The 21,460-nt window shown below is 38.0% G+C and overlaps 1 protein-coding gene and 1 long non-coding RNA gene across 2 annotated transcripts; both read left to right on the plus strand.

Moving 5' to 3' along the window:
• Positions 1-17,443: 17,443 nt before the first annotated feature.
• On the plus strand, positions 17,444-19,936 carry LOC121394294. Its single transcript, XR_005961624.1, has 2 exons — positions 17,444-17,699; positions 19,699-19,936. It is a non-coding gene; the product is annotated as an uncharacterized LOC121394294 (long non-coding RNA).
• On the plus strand, positions 17,698-19,936 carry LOC121394293 (posterior protein-like). The gene has a single exon (XM_041564904.1). It carries the CDS (start codon positions 17,915-17,917, stop codon positions 19,580-19,582), a length of 1,668 nt encoding a protein of 555 aa, XP_041420838.1. The 5' UTR covers positions 17,698-17,914; the 3' UTR covers positions 19,583-19,936.
• Positions 19,937-21,460: the final 1,524 nt, after the last annotated feature.

Raw genomic sequence — 21,460 nt, forward strand, 5'->3', positions numbered from 1 at the left:
CTAGAATATTAGCAAGCACACCTTTAGTGGGATGATATGGTTTATTTACATTCAGATAGATTAGTACTCTCCATATAAATGTGCATTTAATTCTGAATGCAAGTTTGATAAGAAGGGCTGGTAACTAATTGAACTATAAAGTCTATGCTGTCTTCATTGTAGCAGTCCTTAAGTCATTTAAGTGCATAACTGTATAACAATTGTATAGTCGATATTTTAAAAAAGGTTGAGTTTTCACAGTGCCAGGTTCATATTGTTGTCCATTCTTATTTTTCAAACTGGTAATATTTCAGCATCAATACTTTACGAAAGTTGTAACATTTAAGGGGGTATTTATTAAAACGAAAATATTTCTCATTATTTAAAAAAAAAAAAAAAAAATTCGACCTAACTCCACGATGTGGCTTCATTTACTTAAGAATCAGAATGAACACTGTATATGCAAACAAAATCATGCACCAATTCGAATCGTACAACTTTTTTGAATTGTCACCCGAAAAACTCAAACTTTTAGAGTTTTTGACTATAAAGCAGCATCAAACAACCCAAAACCCTTGAAGTTCATGAAGGAAAAAATCATCTTCCAATTGCAAAAGGGATTTGGCATTGACTTTTACATGACTTCGACAGGTTTTAGTTGGAGTATTTTCGGATTTGGATTTTTGAAAGCTGTAGAGCATAATACATCTCCAAAAAAATCAGCACTCATTGGAGCATCACACCTTTAAATTTTATGTCATTGCATACTATTAATTTGGATATAGAATGCAACAAAAAATTTTATTAAAAAGAAAGATTACAACAATATTTTGTTGAAAAACACCTAGCATGCTATCTGACCAATACGATCTTTTATGATATGACAATGGCAGCAAAACAATTAATCAATTTTAATTAATTAAAAAATTAACCTATAGAAATTGGGAGGGTGAAATCACATGCATTTTCACTGCTACACACATGCCCTACATTGTTAGAGAGCCTCCTATTCAATAGCCTACAACTGCTTTTTCAATAGAAAAAAAGGCTCCTATGTTGCCAGTAGGGATGGGTGAATTTTTTCGAATTATTTCACCGAAAAAATGACGCCCATCCCTAGTTGCCACTTTCTTAAAGGAAAATTAGATTCCTCAAACAATGTAGGTCTCTACAAAAAGATATTGCATAAAACAGCTCATATGTAAAATCCTGCTTCATGTAAATAAACCATTTTCATAATAATATACTTTTTTAGTAGTATGTGCCATTGGGTAATCATAAATAGAAAATTGCCAAGTTAAGGAAAGTCTCCTGGAATGATTCGTGGTGCACACAAACATACCAAACAAACTATACTTGTTAGTTCACATGAGCCAATTAACAGACAGAGTTCTGTCTTTTTATTCCACACTTCTGTTGCTCAAGTATTCCTTTTGGGGGTTATTGTTTTCATTTAAAAACATGTCTGTGATGTTTGACATTACGTCTGGTTGACTGGTAATGGAATCTATTAATACTTTTAAAGGAATAGTTCAGTGTGAAAATAAAAACTGTGTAAATAGATAGGCTGTGCAAAATAAAAAATGTTTCTAATATGGTTAGTTAGCCAAAAATGTAATATAGATGTATAGATGTATAGATGCTTTTCTTGGTGCAGTTATTCCTTTTGGAAGGATCAATCTCTTTTTTTTAAACCTAATCTTATTGCACTGTATTTATGAAATGTGAATAAAGACTTCCTTCTCCTAAGAAACTCTGGAACTCTTTTACCTTTGTCTTTATTGTCTTAAATTCCCCCCTTTAATTCAGACGTTTTTCCCTAACTGCCAGCTGCCTTAACTACTGCAGAAGACCATGGTTTCCCTGGTGCCAATTCACCAAATTAGACTGTTCTTTGTAAATCCCTCAATGTTTCATTCTCTTAGTTTTATACATTTGGCTCATGGTCAAACAGAAAGGACCTACCAGAACTTGGACCTGGCATGTTATTCAGTTCTCCTGCAAATAACAAAGGTTCCTGTATAGCCACATAACAAACTGGAGAAACATATAATTACTATAACCCTTCACAAGTTGGAGGGGATATATCCTGGATGGCAGATATATATCCCTATTCGTTAGGTTTTGAGCCATCCCTTTAAGAGACACCCCTCTTTAGTGGACATCCAAGGGGTGTTTTAAACAGCAGGTGAAGGAAATAGAGAGAGAGAGAAGAAGCTGTACCTGGAAGCTTCCTTGTACTTGACCTGCTAAACTTACTGGGGCAAATTCACTAAGATGCGAAGTTGCGCCAGGCGCAACTTCGCCGCACTTCGCCGCACTTCGCCAGGCGTAGTTTCGCCAGGGCTCCGCAAATTCACTAAAATCCGAAGTTGCACACAGGGGTAGCATAAGGTTGCGAAGTTGTGCTAGCATTGATTCGGTATATAAAGCGAAGTTACGCTAGCGAAGGCTAATTTGCATACGGCGCGAAATTCAAATTTCAATGGAGGAACACGTATCTGCACTACAAATGCCTAGAAAACCTTCAAATCTGCAAATAAAAATTTTATTTTGCCCTACACATGTGCCCACTGTCTAGGTAAGAGTCAGGAAATGTAGGGGGGAGGAAGGGGAGCCCCAAAAAATTTTCGATCTTTTTCAGCCTATCAGCCATCATGTAGAAAACACGCCAGCGTTTTTTTGGGACTTAGAAAAAAAATTGACTTTTTTTTAAACAATCCCTATCTACTCTATTGCGCTTCACCAGGTCTGAGGTGGCGAAGGAAGTCTAGCGTAAAAGGTAGCGTTCAGTACACAAGTTAGTGAATTTGCGTAGTTCAGTCGCTAGCGAAACTTCGCCTGGCGTAAGGTTGCGAAGTAACACTAGCGAAACTACGCCAGCGTTCGTTAGTGAATTTGCGCAGTAGCGAAAATGCCAAACGCTAGCGAATTAACGCTAGCGTTCGGCGCTTCGCATCTTAGTGAATTTGCCCCACTGAGACCAGTTTGGGACTGATAGAAAATGGGAGATTCGCTTCTGTGATATTCACCTGTGGGGTCCTCTAAGAGACCAGCCTATTTAGATTCCTTGGGCACTGGACACTAGAACTGCTGAAGAAAGCTATTTGTTTTATTTTTCAACTCGTGTTGCTGAAGTCAAGCCTGTTTTTTGTTGATACTTTACTGTTGCTGCAATATATATGCAGCTCTTTTGAGTTAAAGAACAAATGGACTGTTTTTCTTTCACCGTGGAGTGGCCTGCATATATATTGCAAAATCCTGATTATATCCCCCCCCCCCCCAAATTCACACCTTTAAATAATCTTGGCAATTTAAACACTGATTGACATGTTTCTTCAATTTGAACAAATAAAATTCAAATCAGTCAACAAGTCTAAAAGACTGCAGTTAAATCAAATCGTATATGCGCTCTTCACTACTGCACCCTCTCTTTTTATGGCCAATGACTAGAAACCAAACTAAATGTCCTCATAAATAAAGTCAGCATTCACACTCTTTAATTGCCTGTTATATTATACCAAATAATGCTCTTGAGATTCCATTCATTAGTTGGTCTTCTGATCTCATATTGCCTTCCCTGTGAGATTTATGTTGTGTGTCATTACAGAGATGAGTTTAATATTTACATGATTACACCATTCACTTTAGTAATTCAAAAGGAGTTCTCAGGGATTGATCAGAACTAGGCAACATTAAAAAGCTGTCACAAATTCTATTGCAGTGTGCATTATTTCAGTCCAGGTTATTACATATGTGTACTGTTACGAGTGGGAAGTTAATCTGCTAGTAAATTGTCAGCATAAATAATTACTACTACAGAGATAAAAGACTCATATACTGTATATGCCAAGGAGATTACATTATATGAACACTGCCCATTAATAAAGGGACAAATCAGCTTATTTTATAACTATATAGATAAGGCAATAAATTTGCAATTTTGCTTGATAATCATAAAGTGGAGCCTATTATGCTTGGAGAAGTAGGAAGAATATTTGTTCTGAATATTTGTTCTTGATGTATTGAAAGAATGTAATGTCATAGTAATGCTAATCATTGGGGAGGTTGATAAATATTTTCTGATTATTTACGTTCCTCTTAGATTAGAAAGTGATATTATTTGTTTTGTTTTTTTATGAATATGTGTTTATACACAGAACCTTTGCTGATGGGTTAATTGTAGGGACTCATATCTGTGTCCAAAGCATTAAGCTACCTTGATTGATATCACCTACTTAAGATACAGTATTCTCTGTATATACTGTACAATTTCTGAAATCTCAAGCCACAAGTCAACATGTATTTGTACAAATATATTATTTTTTTTTAATTTTAATGAGGAATGGGATTTAGTTCAGATTGTTAGGGAATGGAATATACATGGCTCCAGTATTGGCTTGGCCACTTTGCTTAACAGACCAATACAATTCAGTAGATTTCCTGAAATTGTACATTGGTATTGTTGCTGCTATTTTGTATAAATGCATCTGGAGGTTGGACTAAAGAGTGGCTGTCTTTCTGCATTGGTATGTTACACTATATACAACTCTACATTAGACAAATTTCATAATTTGGAGTGGAGGTTGAAGTGGTTGGGAAGAGTTAACAGCTCTTAAACAATAATTACAATTTTAAAGGTGTCAAGACAACAGAAACTAGATGGAACAACTTGATAGAAAAATTATAAATAAAAGCAGGAAAAAGAGGTTCCCTGTAAATGAAAGTACTCAGAAACTATGAATAAAAATGAGGGCCCTCTTTACCTTTTGTTTTTATCAGTTGTTTTTTTTGTTTTTTGTTTTTTTAAAGGTAAGTTTTTATTAGTTTTAGTAAGAACATATATACAAACAAACATATCACATTATGCCAAGCCAACATTGTGTTGCAGTAAATCCGACATTGTTTATAGTTTGGTGGACATTACCGTGTGGGTCAGGTATATAAGAGCTGTCTGAGGGGTATATTGAGTTAAGTACTCTGCATTAGCCTCTCAGCCTAATAAATAAGTCTCATCCAGATTCACACCACAGGATCCAAATTTTATTGAATTTTCTCTGGGTGCCTCTTGCTTCTGAAGTTAGTTTAATTAACTGTATGGTTTTATTGACCAATTGCTTCCATGTTTTAACTGAAGATGGGCAAGGGCCCATCCAGTGCATAGCAATATTCTTACATAAAACAGGAGGGATCTGAATCTGTGGTGTCTGGTCTTCTACCCATGGCATGAGCCTCACTGAAGTGATGTAGAGTTCGTGTATTATCTTATATTGGATAAGTTGATCTTTGGTTGAGATCAGGTATTTGTAGCAGTTCTCAGTTGCGTCCTCTTGGGTCATCTCAGGGATATCAATGAGCCAGCAGTTTTTGGCTGTCTCAAATGGTTTGGGGCCCGTAGCAAGAACAGTTTGGTATAGTTGCCAAATTAGTTTGGAAGGGGCAGGTGTATGTAATATATGTTCTACGGTAGGGGAAAGCAAGTTTGGTGTTAAAGATGAAATCTGGGCCTGGAATGCTGGGCCTAAGTTGGAGATATCTGTAGAAGTGTGGTTTATGTGTTTAGCACTTCAATGATTTGCTTGTAGGAGGGGAAGGTTGAGTCTATAAGTAGGTCTCCCAGGTATTTTTTGCCACAGTTAGGCCAGATTATAAAGTTCTGAAGTTGTAGTAAGTGTGGGAGTAATGAGTTGCCCTATAGGGGAAGCCTGGGAGATAGGAGCAGAAGCCCTACTTTGACATTGAGGGACACATATTTGCCCATGTCAGGGTGGATTGTGATACCAAGGTATTTAAAGGAAGGTACCCACTTAAGGAGAACAGTGGGTGGAAGAGGTTGGGGTTGGGGTTCCTCTATGGAGTAGAGTAGGGACTTGTTCCAGTTGATACATAACCCTGAGAACTGGCCATCGGTCCACTGTTTGTAAGAGGGCAGTCAGGGAATCACCTGTGTCTGCTAGGTTGATTAATAGATCATCTGCCAACAGAGAGATTTTCTCAACAATTGTATGGAAGGTGAGACCCTTAATGGTTTTTGAGGCCCTGATAAGGATGGCTAGGGATTCAATAGCTAAGGCAAAGAGCATTGGATGAAAGGGGGCAACCCTGTCTAGTTCCTCTAGTTTAACCCAGGAGATAAACTGCTCTCCAAGGCCAAATCTTCGGAAGACCTACCAGAGGTAGGGCTATTCTATAGAGTCGAAAGCCTTGGCTGAGTCCAATGATGCGATGACCCATGACCCTTGTTCCCACAGTTCAACCAGCAAGTAGGGAAGTGGTAACAACTTGCCCTCAATGATGTGTTGCAGAGTTTTTGTTTGAGCTTGGAGAGAAAAAGGGGTGCCCCCGGGGTCAGGGGCTCACCCACGCAGTTATAGCAGGTGTCTTCTTTGGACAATTTCAGCAAGTATGGCACTCCGGACTGAAAGGCAGGTTTATTGCAAGTCTCCTTTGGACAGTCACAGGACTCGGACCACCACATATCCATTCCAGTTGGCCCACTGTTGTATATGCCAAAATTCACCCCACTGCCTCAGGAGTGCCGCTGGGCCACAACTAACTATACCCTGCAGCAGCATGAGTGGAGAGCCCCGCTGCAAACAGGGACAAGAGTGTCCTAGAGCCTCCCCATTATCAGGTCAGCTCCATGGCTGCTGTGGGGCACAGTAGGACCTTCCCTTTCCTTTTTTATTTAAGGGACCCCAGGAGTACCAGGAATTGCGGCCTCTTCCATGCGTGGTTGGACACCCCCCCATCAGTTGTTGTTTTTAATAAGCAACCTGTTTGTTAAAGTAGGCACCCATTTATAATAATAAAAAATACAGGTACGGGACCTAATATCCAGTATGCTTTCCGGATAATGGATCTTTCTGTAATTACCTTAAGTCTAATATAAAATTATGTAAACATTAAATAAACCCAATAGGCTTCCAATAAGGATTAATTATATCTTAGTTGGGATTCTGTATAAGGCACCAAGGAAATAATTTTTTGAAATTTGGATTATTTGGATAAAATGGAGTCTATGGGAGATTTGTAATTTGGTAATTTGGAACCGGATGGTGGGTTCTATACGTGTAGCACAACGTTTACGCAACTTTCAAAGAGCTACATGAAGGCATTAAATGTTCATAACCATAAGTAAACCTATATTTATAACTTGGAATTAACTGGCAAACAAGTTAATACTTTATTAGCTATAAACTGGAAGACAAGGCAAGCACAGAAAAGCAAGGATATTTTAAGTTGAAAAGCAAGGTACCAAGGAGTTACACAAGGGGCCCATTTACTACAGGTCGAAGTGAATTCTCGAATTCTAAAACTTCGAATTTCTAAGTAATTTTTGGGTACTTCAACCATCGAATAGGCCCAATTTGGATTTGAATTGAAAAAACTTTGAATATTTGTCCATTCGAAAATCGAAGTACTGTCTATTAAAAAACTTCGACTTTGAGACTTCGCCACCTTAAACCTGCCGAATTGCTATATTAGCCTATGTAGACCTCCTAGAACCTATAGCCAGTATTTGGCTAAGTTTTTTTTTGAAAATCGTTCAATCGATCTATATAAATTCGATCGAAAACTTCTAAATTTAATCAAAAAAAAACTTAGACTATCGAATTTTTACAATTCGATGGTCGAATTTTGAAGTTTTACCACTTCGAAATTCGACCCTTATTAAATGTGCCCCAATGTGTCCAGGCAAAGGCCAACAGAGAAAGTTCAAGGAGAGTAGAAGAACAGGCTAAAGGTTCCGGTACAAAAGCATGCACACAAAGGAATGGGCTTTGTGGAAAATTAGCATTACTGACATTATCAACTAAGAGTGCACTGCCAATATCACCCAGACCAGTACAAGGGGGGTCCCTCTGGGGACTTCTTGAGGTAGCTGATTCTGTGTTGGTGCAGTGATAACACAGCTTGTGTCCATTGTCCCTCTCTTGTGATATTTTTACATTTTATAATTTGACTGTAAATGATTGTATGGCTTTAGATTGTTCTACAGACACATGTACTTGTAGCAGTGTCAGACTGGCCCACCGGGATACCTGGAAAAGTCCCAGTGGGCCAGGGTGTCAGTGGCCCCTCATGCTGCCAGATATTTAGCCTATTTCATGGCCATTCCCTATTTCTATGAGAATAAAGAGGCTAAATAGATGGAATAATAGATTATAGTATGTAAAGAAAAGAGACTAGGAGAATAGAGGTTGAGTGAGGAGAGGAAGAATAATAATACTGAGAGTGGGCCCCTGGTCTAAGATTAATTGGTGGGCCTCTAGTCAAAGGTTTTTGGGTGGGCCCCTGGTGTCCCAGTCCGACACTGACTTGTCGTGAAAGTATTTATGGCAGCTTTTGAAAAGGATTAGAAATCTCCCCATAAAGCCTATTTCTCTGTTTAACTCTTAGTTACCAACCAACTGTGTAGCATTAGTAGCCGCTATATACAGTACATTCATTCTAAGCACCGACAAATAGAAAAAATAATTACCAGCCCACAGCTTCATCCTGTATAAATTGCTGTGAGTAAATATTAAAAAAATACTTAAGCTTGCAGCCCTGTTAAAACCCCTGATTACATGTGAGTCCTGCACTGTTAATCTTTGACATCATTAAAATCATTAATCCCCCAGCACCAATGTGCACTAATGTTATATTGATTCCTGGTAGGTGTTATATGATCAGCAGATGTCCATGATGTGCACACTATTTCTGTTATATAAATATGCACCAACATTTTCAGTGTGAGCCATACACTAAGGGGCATATTTAGTATGTTGTGTAAAAAACAGTGGGATAATACACCACACATCACCAAGCTTTGCCAAGTAAATTTAGTACAAGTATTTTCTTAGAGTGACTTCTGCCGAAAGCAATGTAAAATAACAGAATCAAATTTGGCCTTCCCATGATGTAAAAATTACACACACCTTCATAATTTCACAATTTATTTTACACAGCTTTTTATACTTTTTTTTGGAGAATTTCATTTCACACAGCATATATATATATATATATATATATATATATATATATATATATATATATATATATATATATATATATAAAATATCCACACACAAGTCAAAAGTCAACAGCATCAATTTATAACTAAATAAAGTGCCACAGTGCTTTTTTTTAATGGACAGGATCAATGTGCAAAGATTTTCCCTTTGATTTTAGTAAGCAGTAACATTGCCTTCTTACAGACCCCTGGGCTTATTGAAGCATTTCAGTCAAACCAAAAGAGGATGGGGATCTCTTCCGCTTTAGAGATAATTAGAAAGCAGAAGCAGTGCCCATAGTGCAATTCCTTTTCTCATTACATTAAGGGGGTTATTTATCAAAATCCATTCTCACAATTTTCTGATAACTACTCCGACCAAATCCGGAAAGATTTTTTCCCCCTATTTATCAATAAAATTTCCTGCAAAACTTGATAAAATCATGAAAAAATCCAGATACTATGACTTTTTCGATTTGACGCACAAATCCTACAACTTTTTCGGATTCGATGCGCGACTAGCAAGACGATTTTGATTTAACGCCCTAATAATGGCTGGGTAAACCCATGGCAAATCAGGATATCTTCGGGACAACTGCCATTGACTTCTACATGAACTCGATAGGTCTGAGTTGGAGTACTTTTTTTATTTGGACTTTTAACAACATTGGGTTTTAATAAATCAAGAAAAATTTGAGGGTTTTTTTCCCATGAAAAAATTTAGTTTTTTCCCCTTTAAAAGTACAATCAGAAAAAAATAGGACTTTAATTAATAACCCCTTAAATGTATAAAATAGAACGGTGTTTACATAAACATGTTGTTTGAGCACTTTAAAGTAACTTTAGGAGTTGCAGTCAAGTATGGGATGCCAAAGAGATTTCTATCCTTTTCAGGGCAATAGAGTCATATCACCTCCATTTCTGCTGTGCTCCACTTGTGTGCTCTACATGTTTGCACCTGGAAGTGGTATTTTTTGGATTTGAATTGGGAATAATAAAGGTTATATTTCCTTTTTATCTCTTGGATAGTGGTAATACTAGTGGGTTGGTGCAACCATGGTTGTTTTTTTCTGTATTCCTTTCTTGTGTAATATTATCTATTTCACACCTGCTATACTTCCTTTTATAAGACCATCATTTTGTGTAGATGCCATAGATTCTACCACTTCAAGTTATCTGTCTACAATACATAAGAAATCATGTGCTCATCTATGTCTAGTCATGAATATTGAGTTACGTATAAGGTACTGTACATTTTTTCTGTGGTTTTCAGACCGAAAGGGGATCCCTCCATTTGAATGCATCATATACAATACTGTTTATTCTCTATGACTATTTAGTGGTTAGAAGAATGTTGCCATGTTTTCTCAGATTAAAATTCACTACTGTGAAAATCAAGCCAGGTACTTCTAACAAGGTTTGCTTTGTAAGATATTCTCACAAAACCTCAGAGAACTGGGATTTGTTATCCTCCTATACTGTATATTTCCATCATGGGCTCTTTTGTAAAGCAAATGTTATGTTTTGCCTGCACAGCCTCTGGCTACACTACTCCAAACCTATTAATGTTTAATGTACAGTGTATTTTCCAGAATAACACAAAATACAATGTTTTACTTAAACAAGCTGGTTGGGATCAAAAGAAAAAAAAGGAAGAGAAAAAAATAGTTTAATATTTGTTATGAATGATTAATGTTCTTCCCCAACACTTGCAACATCAGTTCATCAGAAAAAGTGACTTCAAACTGTTGAACAGTAGATCCCTTTTATCATTCTTTAGTAGCACCCTCATAAATCTTCAAGGCGTACATTTGATAACTGTCTTGCCATATGTTGTACTTATGGCCTCATCATCAATCAAACAATAACTGGAAAATTGAAAACACTGATGTGGACATATTGCTGGATACAAAGAACGACTTTTCTTGTGTAAACAAGAGCACAAATATGTTCAATTTACTGAAATCAATGCATCAAATGCTTGTAACGTAATGAGATAACATATTCCTCAATATTATACAATAGTTATCAGAAGTTGGTGGTTTGAAGAGCTTTCATTTGAATATTTTCTAAACTGTAATGTTCTCTCAAGTTGATTGGCCATAAGCTTTCTTGCCACCATCTGAAGTCCTTGTGATATAAGACATTTAATCTAGAAGTTAAATGGATTAGCAGTCATGCAGCTATCATTTAATATCATTGTGACTGGTCAACGATGAGGGGTCATAAACAGAACTGTCCATATCATGGACAAATCTCTAGGATTTCTCAGAGATTTCACAAAACTATTCCAGTTTAGTACAGTAAGTACAGTTATGCAGGATTGTTTTATTGTAAATAAAGGCATTTGCATTGCCTTATAAAATGATTGATTCCTTAAAAGACAGGGGAAAAAAAAGAGAGAATTATTTTATAGACACCTATGTTTTTGTGCCTTCTCCCACCAACACTCACTCTACCCATAAAAACCATTCTGGTTTAAGCCTACCCTTGTCACCCATTAGCATATAATACCTTAAACACATTAAATTTCTTGTTTAGTTCTTGTTTAGAATAATACTTTTTTTAGTAAATTTAAGGGGAACTCACCCTGGTGGTCTAGTGGGCCAGCAGGGATGCCCGCCGCAGGGTGCTTCCAGTTTGCCCGCTCACGCTGGTCTGCCTTAGGGAGGGAGCGAGCGGCGAGGACATCCGAGTTTTATGCATGCAATGTTGATGTCATGATGTCATCGCGTGAGAATTAAAGGTATTTAAAGGGGCTTTCCATTCAAACGAATTGCGTTTTTATGTCTAATTTGTTTAGTATCCAGGGTGCGATTTTGTCTATCTGATTCCTTTTATTGATCCTGCCTATCTGACTATCCTGAATCCTGATTATCCTGACCCATGCCTGCCTGACTATTCTGATTCCACCATTATTGACCCTTGCCTGCCTGATTATTCTGATTCTTCTGGTTTTTGACCTGACTATCCTTGAACGCTGCTTGCACTGACCCGGCTTGTCTGACCTTGGTTGAAATCTGCCTGCACCAACCCGGCTTGTCTGACCTTGCTTGAACTCTGCCTGCAACGACCCGGAACTGTCTGACTACTCCTAGTACTGTACCTTCTGTCCAAAGAATTTGTGAACGATTGTGCCCCTTTGCTCATCCAGAACCTTTACTTGGCTCCTCTCTTTTAAGACCTGGAGGCATCCAATTAGCTGAGGGCTCCACCCAAAGTGAAAGGTGGTTGTTAAAGGCAGAAGCAGACCCGAGACCAGGGAGCGAAGCCCTGGTTCTGGATTTAGGGTGCTGTTCGTGACAGTAAATTTCTGATGTCATGGTCAAATGTGATTATTGCTCAATATCTGTCAAATTTCACCTTTAACCTTTAGTAAATATGCCTCACAGTTTCTGAAAATTCTGCAAATTCTACTTTCAAATATCTTCCAGATTTACAAATATGCACTCAAAAGTTAAACATAAGATCAAGGCTCATATACTGTATCCTAGCAGTGATGTAAACACTTCAGGGTTCAATTACAACTGAAGCCACAAGTATGGCCAAGCTAAAATTGACACAATTGTTGCACATTTTGATATTCAATAAAGGCATCTGTGTACAAACATACTCCCTGTACTAAGGTGACCAGATTTTCAGACCGAAATCCGGGGACAGGGTAAAAAAATGGTGGTGCCTCTGCAAAATTTGTAAGCATGCATTGATGTTACTGAAAACCTACAATCATCCTACATAAATACTTTAGGACTTCTTGCTGTAAGTATTAGAGGGTATATTTTTTGCTTATTATTGCACTTACAGTAGCTTCATATTTATTGAAATAGCTTTTACATTTTAAAATTAGGGGAAATATGTGCAGTCCAAAAGTGATTTCAGGAAAGTGCTTTAGACATGGTAAAAAAATCATGCTATATCTGCTATGTTTTATAATTGGTTGCAAAATCAAAGCAAAGTCTTCCTTTAATATCAGCTAAATGTATCTTTGAAAACAAAGTTCCATATGGTTTGGCAACAGCATGTTTTCCAAGCAGATTTAAAAAATAAACTGCCTTTCAGTCTATTAAGATGAAAGCATACCTAATGTATTTTTATATGTTCCAATTGACTGTTCTACTTTTACCATTTAATGTATCGTTTTATTTTACCTGTAAAATCCTTCACCATAATGATCAGATGAGAAATGGAAGGCGTGCACAGGGATAAAATCATTACTTTTTTATAGCAAACAGTGGAACAATTTCAACTGTAGATTCTTATTTGAGCTATTACATTAAAGAGCCTCGTTATTGAAAGAAAAGAATGTTTCAGCAAGCTGTTTCTACCATTATTATTATCATACTGCCAGTTCCATAATGAAAGGGGTCATTGGCCATCTGGACTTGTCTGAACATTTAACAAATATGGTAACTGGGTAATCAATGCTATTCTGAAAGAAGAATCACTTACTGGTAATTTCCTTTGGGCTCTGAGAAATGCTAAGTTGCAATATAGTGAATCGCTCTTACAAGTTTTTACATTTACTCTGATTTTGTACAGACAGGTGATCATAAATTGCAATAGTGGGATACAGAAGCATACAGTGTATTTTTAAGTATTCTCGCTATAGATAATTATTTATCTAAATATGCTAAACAATTAACATTATCAAACATTAATAGATTGTTGAGAAAACTAGTAGCTTCATGTAAACCACAAACAACATGAGAATATCATCAGTAAGGGAACAGTTTGCTCTGTCAATAAAGAAAATGAAAATCAATTACATAATTCATTTATTGGCTTGATTTTAGGCCCAGTCTGCCTGTTCTTGCGTGTACATGCTATTGAAGGGCGACAACATTTTTTTTGAAGTGCGACAAATTGCTCATCAAATTCTTTTCACCCATTAGTATCTATGGGCGTTATTTTTGTTGCAAAACTTGGCTAAGAATTTCGCTCATCTCTACCTGCTATTGTTCTAAACTTGTGGATACTGACTTGTGCCTGTGTTTCTAACAATCCCTGAATGCTCCCTGATCTGACCTGTATTTAGGGTTGCGACCTTTCCTTGCCAATAACTGCAGGCAGGGCAGTGTAGTGTTTAGTAAAAGCCGATTTAAGTACATGTTTATTATGCCTTGTTTATGCCTATTGCTATACAGCACTGTTGACGCTAAAGAGCACCCTCTACAGCAGTCCAGAGAGTATCCTAGGATTCTATGGTTATGTGTGTATGTGGGTCAAGATTCTACAGGCAGTGACATCTCAGGGCATAGTAATGATATCGCAGGGGCGGCATGGTGAGGTTAGGGGATGCTTGATAAAGGGGCAGAGCCTCGAAACGTTGCACCACTGCAGTAAAACTCTTGCAAGGGCTTGCCCTACAGACACAAGTCTCGTGTGCTAGTGTGGTTATTTTCTATGCAGTTCACTGGGAGGTTGCCGTATCCTCCAATCACTGTGCACCGAGCGAACCCTTATATTTACACAACGGGTGTGCGAGTGTCCTCTTCAATTGGAGGTTAGGGGATGGTCAGTGATCTTTGAATGATTGCTGTGTCAATCACAGGGAATCCTGCCCGGTTTTGGCCCAGACAACCCTTCCAAAAACCAGGATGTCTGGGTCAAAACCTACCTGTATTTTGACTTTGATTTTGAGCACCCCATTTCATTTTCAGACTAAAGTAGGTTTCAACAGGAATATAGTTGAAAATTAAAAAATAAAAATAAAAAAATAATGTAGAAAAGAGAAAAAACCCTGAAATTATAGTGTAGTTTTCTAGTATCAATAATCTACCCACAGTGATTCGTACAGTATATTTAACCAGTGTTCCCTCCCCCTTGCATGAAGACTAAGGGGCAGGTTGAACAATATGTGAGATTAGAGGTCATCACAGAAAAACTCACCCACTTTCTATTAATTTCTAAGGGATTTTTAGAAATGTATTTATAAATGGTTAAAAGTTGGGGGCCCACTTAAGATTGATTCTCATTTTTAGCACACGCATTCTTTAATGAAATCCAGTGTAAGTTTACTAATTGCCCAGTTTGGGCAAACTTATGAAGATTACTAAGATTTTTTTTGGCATGAAACCCTCTGTGTAAACTCAAGGTGGGTTTCTTAAAATATTGCTTAAGCCAAAAAGCAGAAGCAACTTTCAACCACTGATAAATACATTTCTAAAAATCCCATTGATATGAATATAAAGGACATTTTCTGTGGTGATGAGCAATCCAAAATGGACCCTAAAGAGTTCACTACTTAATAAATACTTTTTAAAAAATCCCATAGGAATGAATAGAAAGTAGATGAGTTTTTTTCGTGGTGATTTCTAATCTCACCCTTTGATAAATCTGTCCCTTAGCCTTCATGCAATTATTTCATGTATTGTTTTGTGTTTTGGAAGCTTTATATAACCAAAACAGCTGTGGCTGGTTCTTTTTTTTCCCTAAATACTCAATCATACATCTGTTGGAGGTATGCTTAATTGAGAAGGATCTTGGGAACAAGTGTCTAACTCCAGGTAGTGTCATTCTGTGGCTACATTTAAAATAGCATTAACTCAAGGAATGCAACATAATTTTGCATCTTTATAGGTCCCTTTAAAGGCCTTATCTGGGGGGCGCATGCGCGCACGCAACCAAGATGGCCGCAGAATAGAGTAGCTCCGTGACACGTCTCCTAAATTCCCTGTTATTAGCGATCCAGAGCTTTATTTGCTGAGCACCGGGGATCCCTACTATCTCCTGAAGCCACAGTGAGCATGGGCAAACGTGGTAATTTGCCACAAAAAGCTTCTATGGAAAGATACACGGTCAAAGCTACTCCCGCCCGCGTGGTGGCAGGCCCGCCAAGAACCCCTGACGAGCAGGAGCCGGAAGCGATATCCCCGTCTCAAGCCGCAGGTCGGTTGAGCCCCGTCACCGAAGAAATACTCGAAACCCAGCTGTCGCAGCTACATGAGAAGCTCAAATCCACGATTCGCACTTCTATTGCTGAAGCGACTAAAGAGCTTTGGGACCGAGTGCAAAATATTGATGATCGGACGGAGCACTTGGAGTTTGCGGCAGAGGAGATTACGCAGCAGGTGTCCCACCTCGAGGACGAAAACAAAGCCCTCCGACAGGAGCTTCAGCAACTCCAGTACCAACAGGAGGACACTGAAAACCGAGATCGCAGACAGAACCTCAGGATTCGGGGAATTCCAGAGGAGGTAGGCCACATTGAACTCAATGCTTACCTCTTAGCCCTGTTCCAACACTTAGTGCCCGACCTCCCTGAGGGTGAGTGGCGCTTGGATCGGGCCCATCGGGCACTGACTGGGAGGCCCCCACAATCTAAACAACCCCGAGATGTTATTCTGCGGCTGCATTTCTTCTCCTCTAAGGAGAAAATCATAATGGCGACACGTAACAAGCGGGACATTGTGTATAACGGGGACACCCTCCAGATCTTCAACGATCTCTCCCCTGCCACCCTGGCGAAGAGAAGGGCCCTTAAACCTGTCACCGCAACACTTCGGGAACAATGTATTCCCTATCGCTGGGGATTCCCCTTCCGACTTGTGGCTACCCGCAATGGCACTCACTACGAGACCCGGGACCCTGTTGAGGGCCCCACTTTGCTAAAAAGACTAGGCCTCAAGGCCGGACCTTCCACCCGATGACAGACCTCGCCCTCTCCGCCTCGTCCATCTGAGCGCCCTCGCAGCGCACCACCGTACCAGCGGTCCCCTGGGCCTTCGGAGGCTTCGCCAGATCATCCGGCATCCCCAAAACCACAGCACCAGCGCTGAGTACGCAGTTTGAGAGTTTTGCCACGTTTTGCCTTTTGGCTACCGAGGTCCTTTTTGGACTGCTACTTCCTTATTCATGGAGACCGACATGGAGATTTCTCTGGTCTATTGGTTGCTAACCCATGTTACCCTCATCGAGGGGGGAGTTCCCCTGTAGTACTGAATTTTGGATATTCAACAATAAGCCCATACACGCAATGGGTTAACAGATATTTGCCTTTCCATCAATGGCAACTGTGAAGGTGCAAGCCTGGACAACAGTCATCCTGCCATAAAACAATCCTTGTAGCTACAGTAATGTCCATATCAAAGAGATGCAAATAACTGGACATACTGGTGTGGGTGCAGGGATAGCAAGAGTTCCCAAGGGAATGACACTCTGCTGGATCAACAAAGGGACACCTGGAGCATTGGGTTATGGGATTTCTTTCACAATGCATCCTAACTTGATTTCAGTCCCTTGTCTATCTAAGAAGAGATGAACCATCTTCAAGAAAAGCTAACATCGACCTGATTGGCTGGGACTGTCTTTTGGGTGTGGCTGTTTTGGGAACAGGGTAGTATGTTTGTTTGAATGGTCTTCCTTATGTGTATATAAAGAGCATTGTAAATACTTTATTAGTTAGTCACTTTCCACTCCCTTCCATTGCATCCTTCCCTATCCCTTTCTACCTCCCTCCATGTTAGTTAGTTCCCTTTATATGTAATACCTTTTAGTTCCTTTGTAAATAAATACCACTTATTTAAAGATCAGTCTGCCTCAAGTCATTAGCCTGGCACCTCAAAATAGAGCAGATCCAACATATTGGCACCCCAGATGGGACGATTTCAACTAAACCCATCATCGTAAGGAAAAGGAATCTGCTTGGCTGAGAAGATTTGAGAAGCCTGAGACTGACGCGTTAAAGGTCTGACCAGAAAAGAAAGCCTGGAGCCTAACACAGGTAAGTATATGTTTCTTTTATCCAATTTTAACTGAAAGTTGTTGTATTAGATACGTTTCTGTTTTTTTTTAGTGGAAAGAAGTTAAGGAACACTTTTTGTAAGGTAGTAAGGTCAGTTATTGTGTAGAAGCTAAGGTATAGTTTGTTGTTGTTGCGAAGCTTAGTGTTTTGTTTGTGTAAGTAATTGTTTGTAGTGTGTATTGTTTGTTGTAAACATGGAATTTGTTGAAAGATATGTAAACAAATATGCCTCAGCTGATTACCATTCATGTGCAGATGAGTCTGTGACACATCAGTTTAAAAGTCTACTGACACAGTGTCAAAGGTACAACAATAAAGTAAAATGTAATCATCTTGCAAAAATGGTAAAGAAAATTAAAATGGCTAATGAAATATTAGCATTATTAAAGATGAAAGTTATTGCTGAGAATAAGGCAGAACAGTGGAGAAATGAAAAGGTCCAGTTTAGAGAAGACTTGGAAAAGTTTGGTGAGTCAATTATTGTAGCAGCTAGCACTTCAGAAGAGCATATTTCAGAATTAGAAGAACTGAGGGAGAAGGTAGAACTGTTAGCCAAACAGAATGATTTGTTAGAAGAAAAGTTGAAGGATTGTGAGGAGAGGTGCAGGCTCAGAGAACAAGAGGTGATATCTTTAGAAAGCAAGGCTGGATATGAACTAAATGTCCCAGTAAGTGTCTGCCCTGTTACTGAGCAAGAGATAAAAGATGGAGAACAAGGTATAAGACCACAAACATTACCTAGTCCAACTCTCTTTAGCCCCCAATCAGAATGTGCCAGACAACGAATCAATAATACATATGTGCCAACTGATAATAATATTCATTCAAACTCAGCACTGAAAATACAAGAGGTTATAAGTTTGACCCAGATATTGGGAAAGTTTGACACTAATTTATCCCCTATTAGCCTTTACAATAAATTAGAAGCCGTGGTGAAACAATATAACCTTGGAAATAAAGATGCATGTGCCTTGCTTAGAGCATGGCTCCCATATCAGTTGGCTGCAGAACTTAGGCCTCCGGTTGGTAAGCACATTGGGACATTGTCCAATATCAATGAAAATTGGGGAAGTACCACTGAAAGGTTAAGAGAGTTGCAAAGGATTTTGGGTGGGCGTGATATAAGAGGTACAAATGCATTGGAGAATGCAAGGTATAGGAAAGGAGATGATCCAATGTTATTTTGCACTGATTATCTCTCCCTATATAAAGTTGTATTCAACTGCCCTGATATGTTGCCAGATGAGCCCAATTTCCTCTACTCAATGGCAAATAAATGTAATGTTGATTACAACACAAGAACTGCCCTTAGGTATGCCACCTCATACAACAACTTTATAAATACACTTAGGGATTGGTCTCAGGAGTCTTTTGAATTCCAGAGACATATTTCTGTTGCTTATAAAAAAAAACAAAGCAGGAGATTTCCACGGAAATGTTACAGTTGTGGTAAGTATGGTCATATTGCTCGATTTTGCAGAACTTCTGCCAATCAGCATGATACTTACCCAATCCATTCAATACAGAGACAAGAGGGGGATGCACAGGAAAATCTAAATGATCATCTCCTAGACCATAGCCCTCCCTCAGAGACTGAAACTGTTGTCTCCTCTGATAACATAGACACAGGTTCCAATAGTGCAGGAGATCAAAAAGAGAGCCAAAATGAGCCCAAAAGGGAATTTCACACACCTCCCTGTAAAACAGGAAAAGAAGGGACAACTGCCCCACCCTTTATTCCTTGGGTGAACATTCCACTGTGGCTTTACAGCAGTTGGTCTCACATTGCTATGCTAATGCTAATGGACAATATAGCACAGTTTGCCCAGGGTGTACCAAACACAAATATGCCTGTTTTCTAATGACAAGGAATGTGATGGAATTAAAACTAGATATGGCCATGACCACTGTATAATGGATATGTACTATGTTATTTGTAATGTTATGTATATTAATTATATGTATGTTTCTTTTTCAGAGTACTAGTGGAAGAACGATTGTCCATTTACCCTGTAAAATGAAGAAGATACTGTGATTTTAAAATTGATTTTTTTTTCAACAGGTTGTAGATTTGTTTTAAGGAGCACAGCACCTGATGACTTTGTGTCTTACACTAAATAACCCTGATTAACTGGATAACTGTATTGTTTTTAAAACCACGTGGTACAATCAATGAGCTCAATAGTAAAATAATTGTTTGCAAACAATTTAAAAAACAATATTTAAACTCAATAACATCTCTTCACAATACTGGTGTCCTTGGTATATTATTAACTTTATTGTCCACAGGTATTTGTTTTTGTTCATGTATTTGTGTTGTTAAATGTAAATGTGTTTATCTTTGTTTTACATGTCTCTGTTTAGTGTTTTGTGTTAGTTTGTATACAGTATTAGTATCTTCATTGTTTTAATCAAAACACTGCTAAAAATAGCAGACCGTGTAATTTTGAATTTTTTTTTTTTGCTCTCTACTTGCATAATGGTACCTATGTTTTTCGGTACCAAATGGGGGGTGATCATAGTTTTTCTTTCCTAAAACCCACCAAAAGATACATGAAAATGTTTTTACAATTTCTATTGTTATTTTTGTTTTTTTTGCAGCTCTCATTTTATGTTATTTTTTTTAAACAGAATGTATTGAACAGATAATAATGCTACGCATATGGTCCTGCTCTTGCTCTTTTATTTCGAGGATCCATGAAACTACATAGAAAAAATTTGGGCCCTGGATCAACAGAGTTTGGTTATATTTTGAAAGGCAAATGTGTTTAGAACTTTTGAATTTTATTAAAACAGGTTTCAGAACAACATTACTCACACATTGTTTAGGTTAAATGGAAAACATAGGGCACAACTTTCATCATAGAATAAGTATGTTTATGTGTATATATATATATATATATATATATATATATATATATATATATATATATATATATATATATATATATATATATATATATATATATATATATATATATATATCACTATAAGTATGTTATTAATATTTGTTTTTAGTTAATGATGTGGTTCGTTGTTTTTACATAGAAGTGAATTTAAATATAAAGTTAGAAGGCATTATGTGGATAAAAATAACATTAATATAAGAATATGCAGACTAGCGAACAAATGTCTGTAGTATATAAAGTTTAATTTGATGTTATGCTACATGAAATGCATGTGTATATGTCATGTGCAATGTTTGGTGGTATTGAAAACCGATGTTATTGCCATATTTTATCATGTGTGAATGTGAGTGAATGGTGTATTGTTGTATGTCCCCTGCCCATTGGCATAATACACCGAGAGAGCCACAGGTCCGAAGAGGATTTGCCACAACTTGCGAAGAGGATTTGCCACGACAGTAATTATGTTTGTTTTCATAGAATATCCAAAAGTATGTTTGTCATTCTGACACACAAAAAAAAAAGTGGGGAATGTAGTACTGAATTTTGGATATTCAACAATAAGCCCATACACGCAATGGGTTAACAGATATTTGCCTTTCCATCAATGGCAACTGTGAAGGTGCAAGCCTGGACAACAGTCATCCTGCCATAAAACAATCCTTGTAGCTACAGTAATGTCCATATCAAAGAGATGCAAATAACTGGACATACTGGTGTGGGTGCAGGGATAGCAAGAGTTCCCAAGGGAATGACACTCTGCTGGATCAACAAAGGGACACCTGGAGCATTGGGTTATGGGATTTCTTTCACAATGCATCCTAACTTGATTTC

Source organism: Xenopus laevis, chromosome 5S (genome assembly GCF_017654675.1).
Source record: "Xenopus laevis strain J_2021 chromosome 5S, Xenopus_laevis_v10.1, whole genome shotgun sequence".
Taxonomy (NCBI): Eukaryota; Metazoa; Chordata; class Amphibia; order Anura; family Pipidae; genus Xenopus; species Xenopus laevis.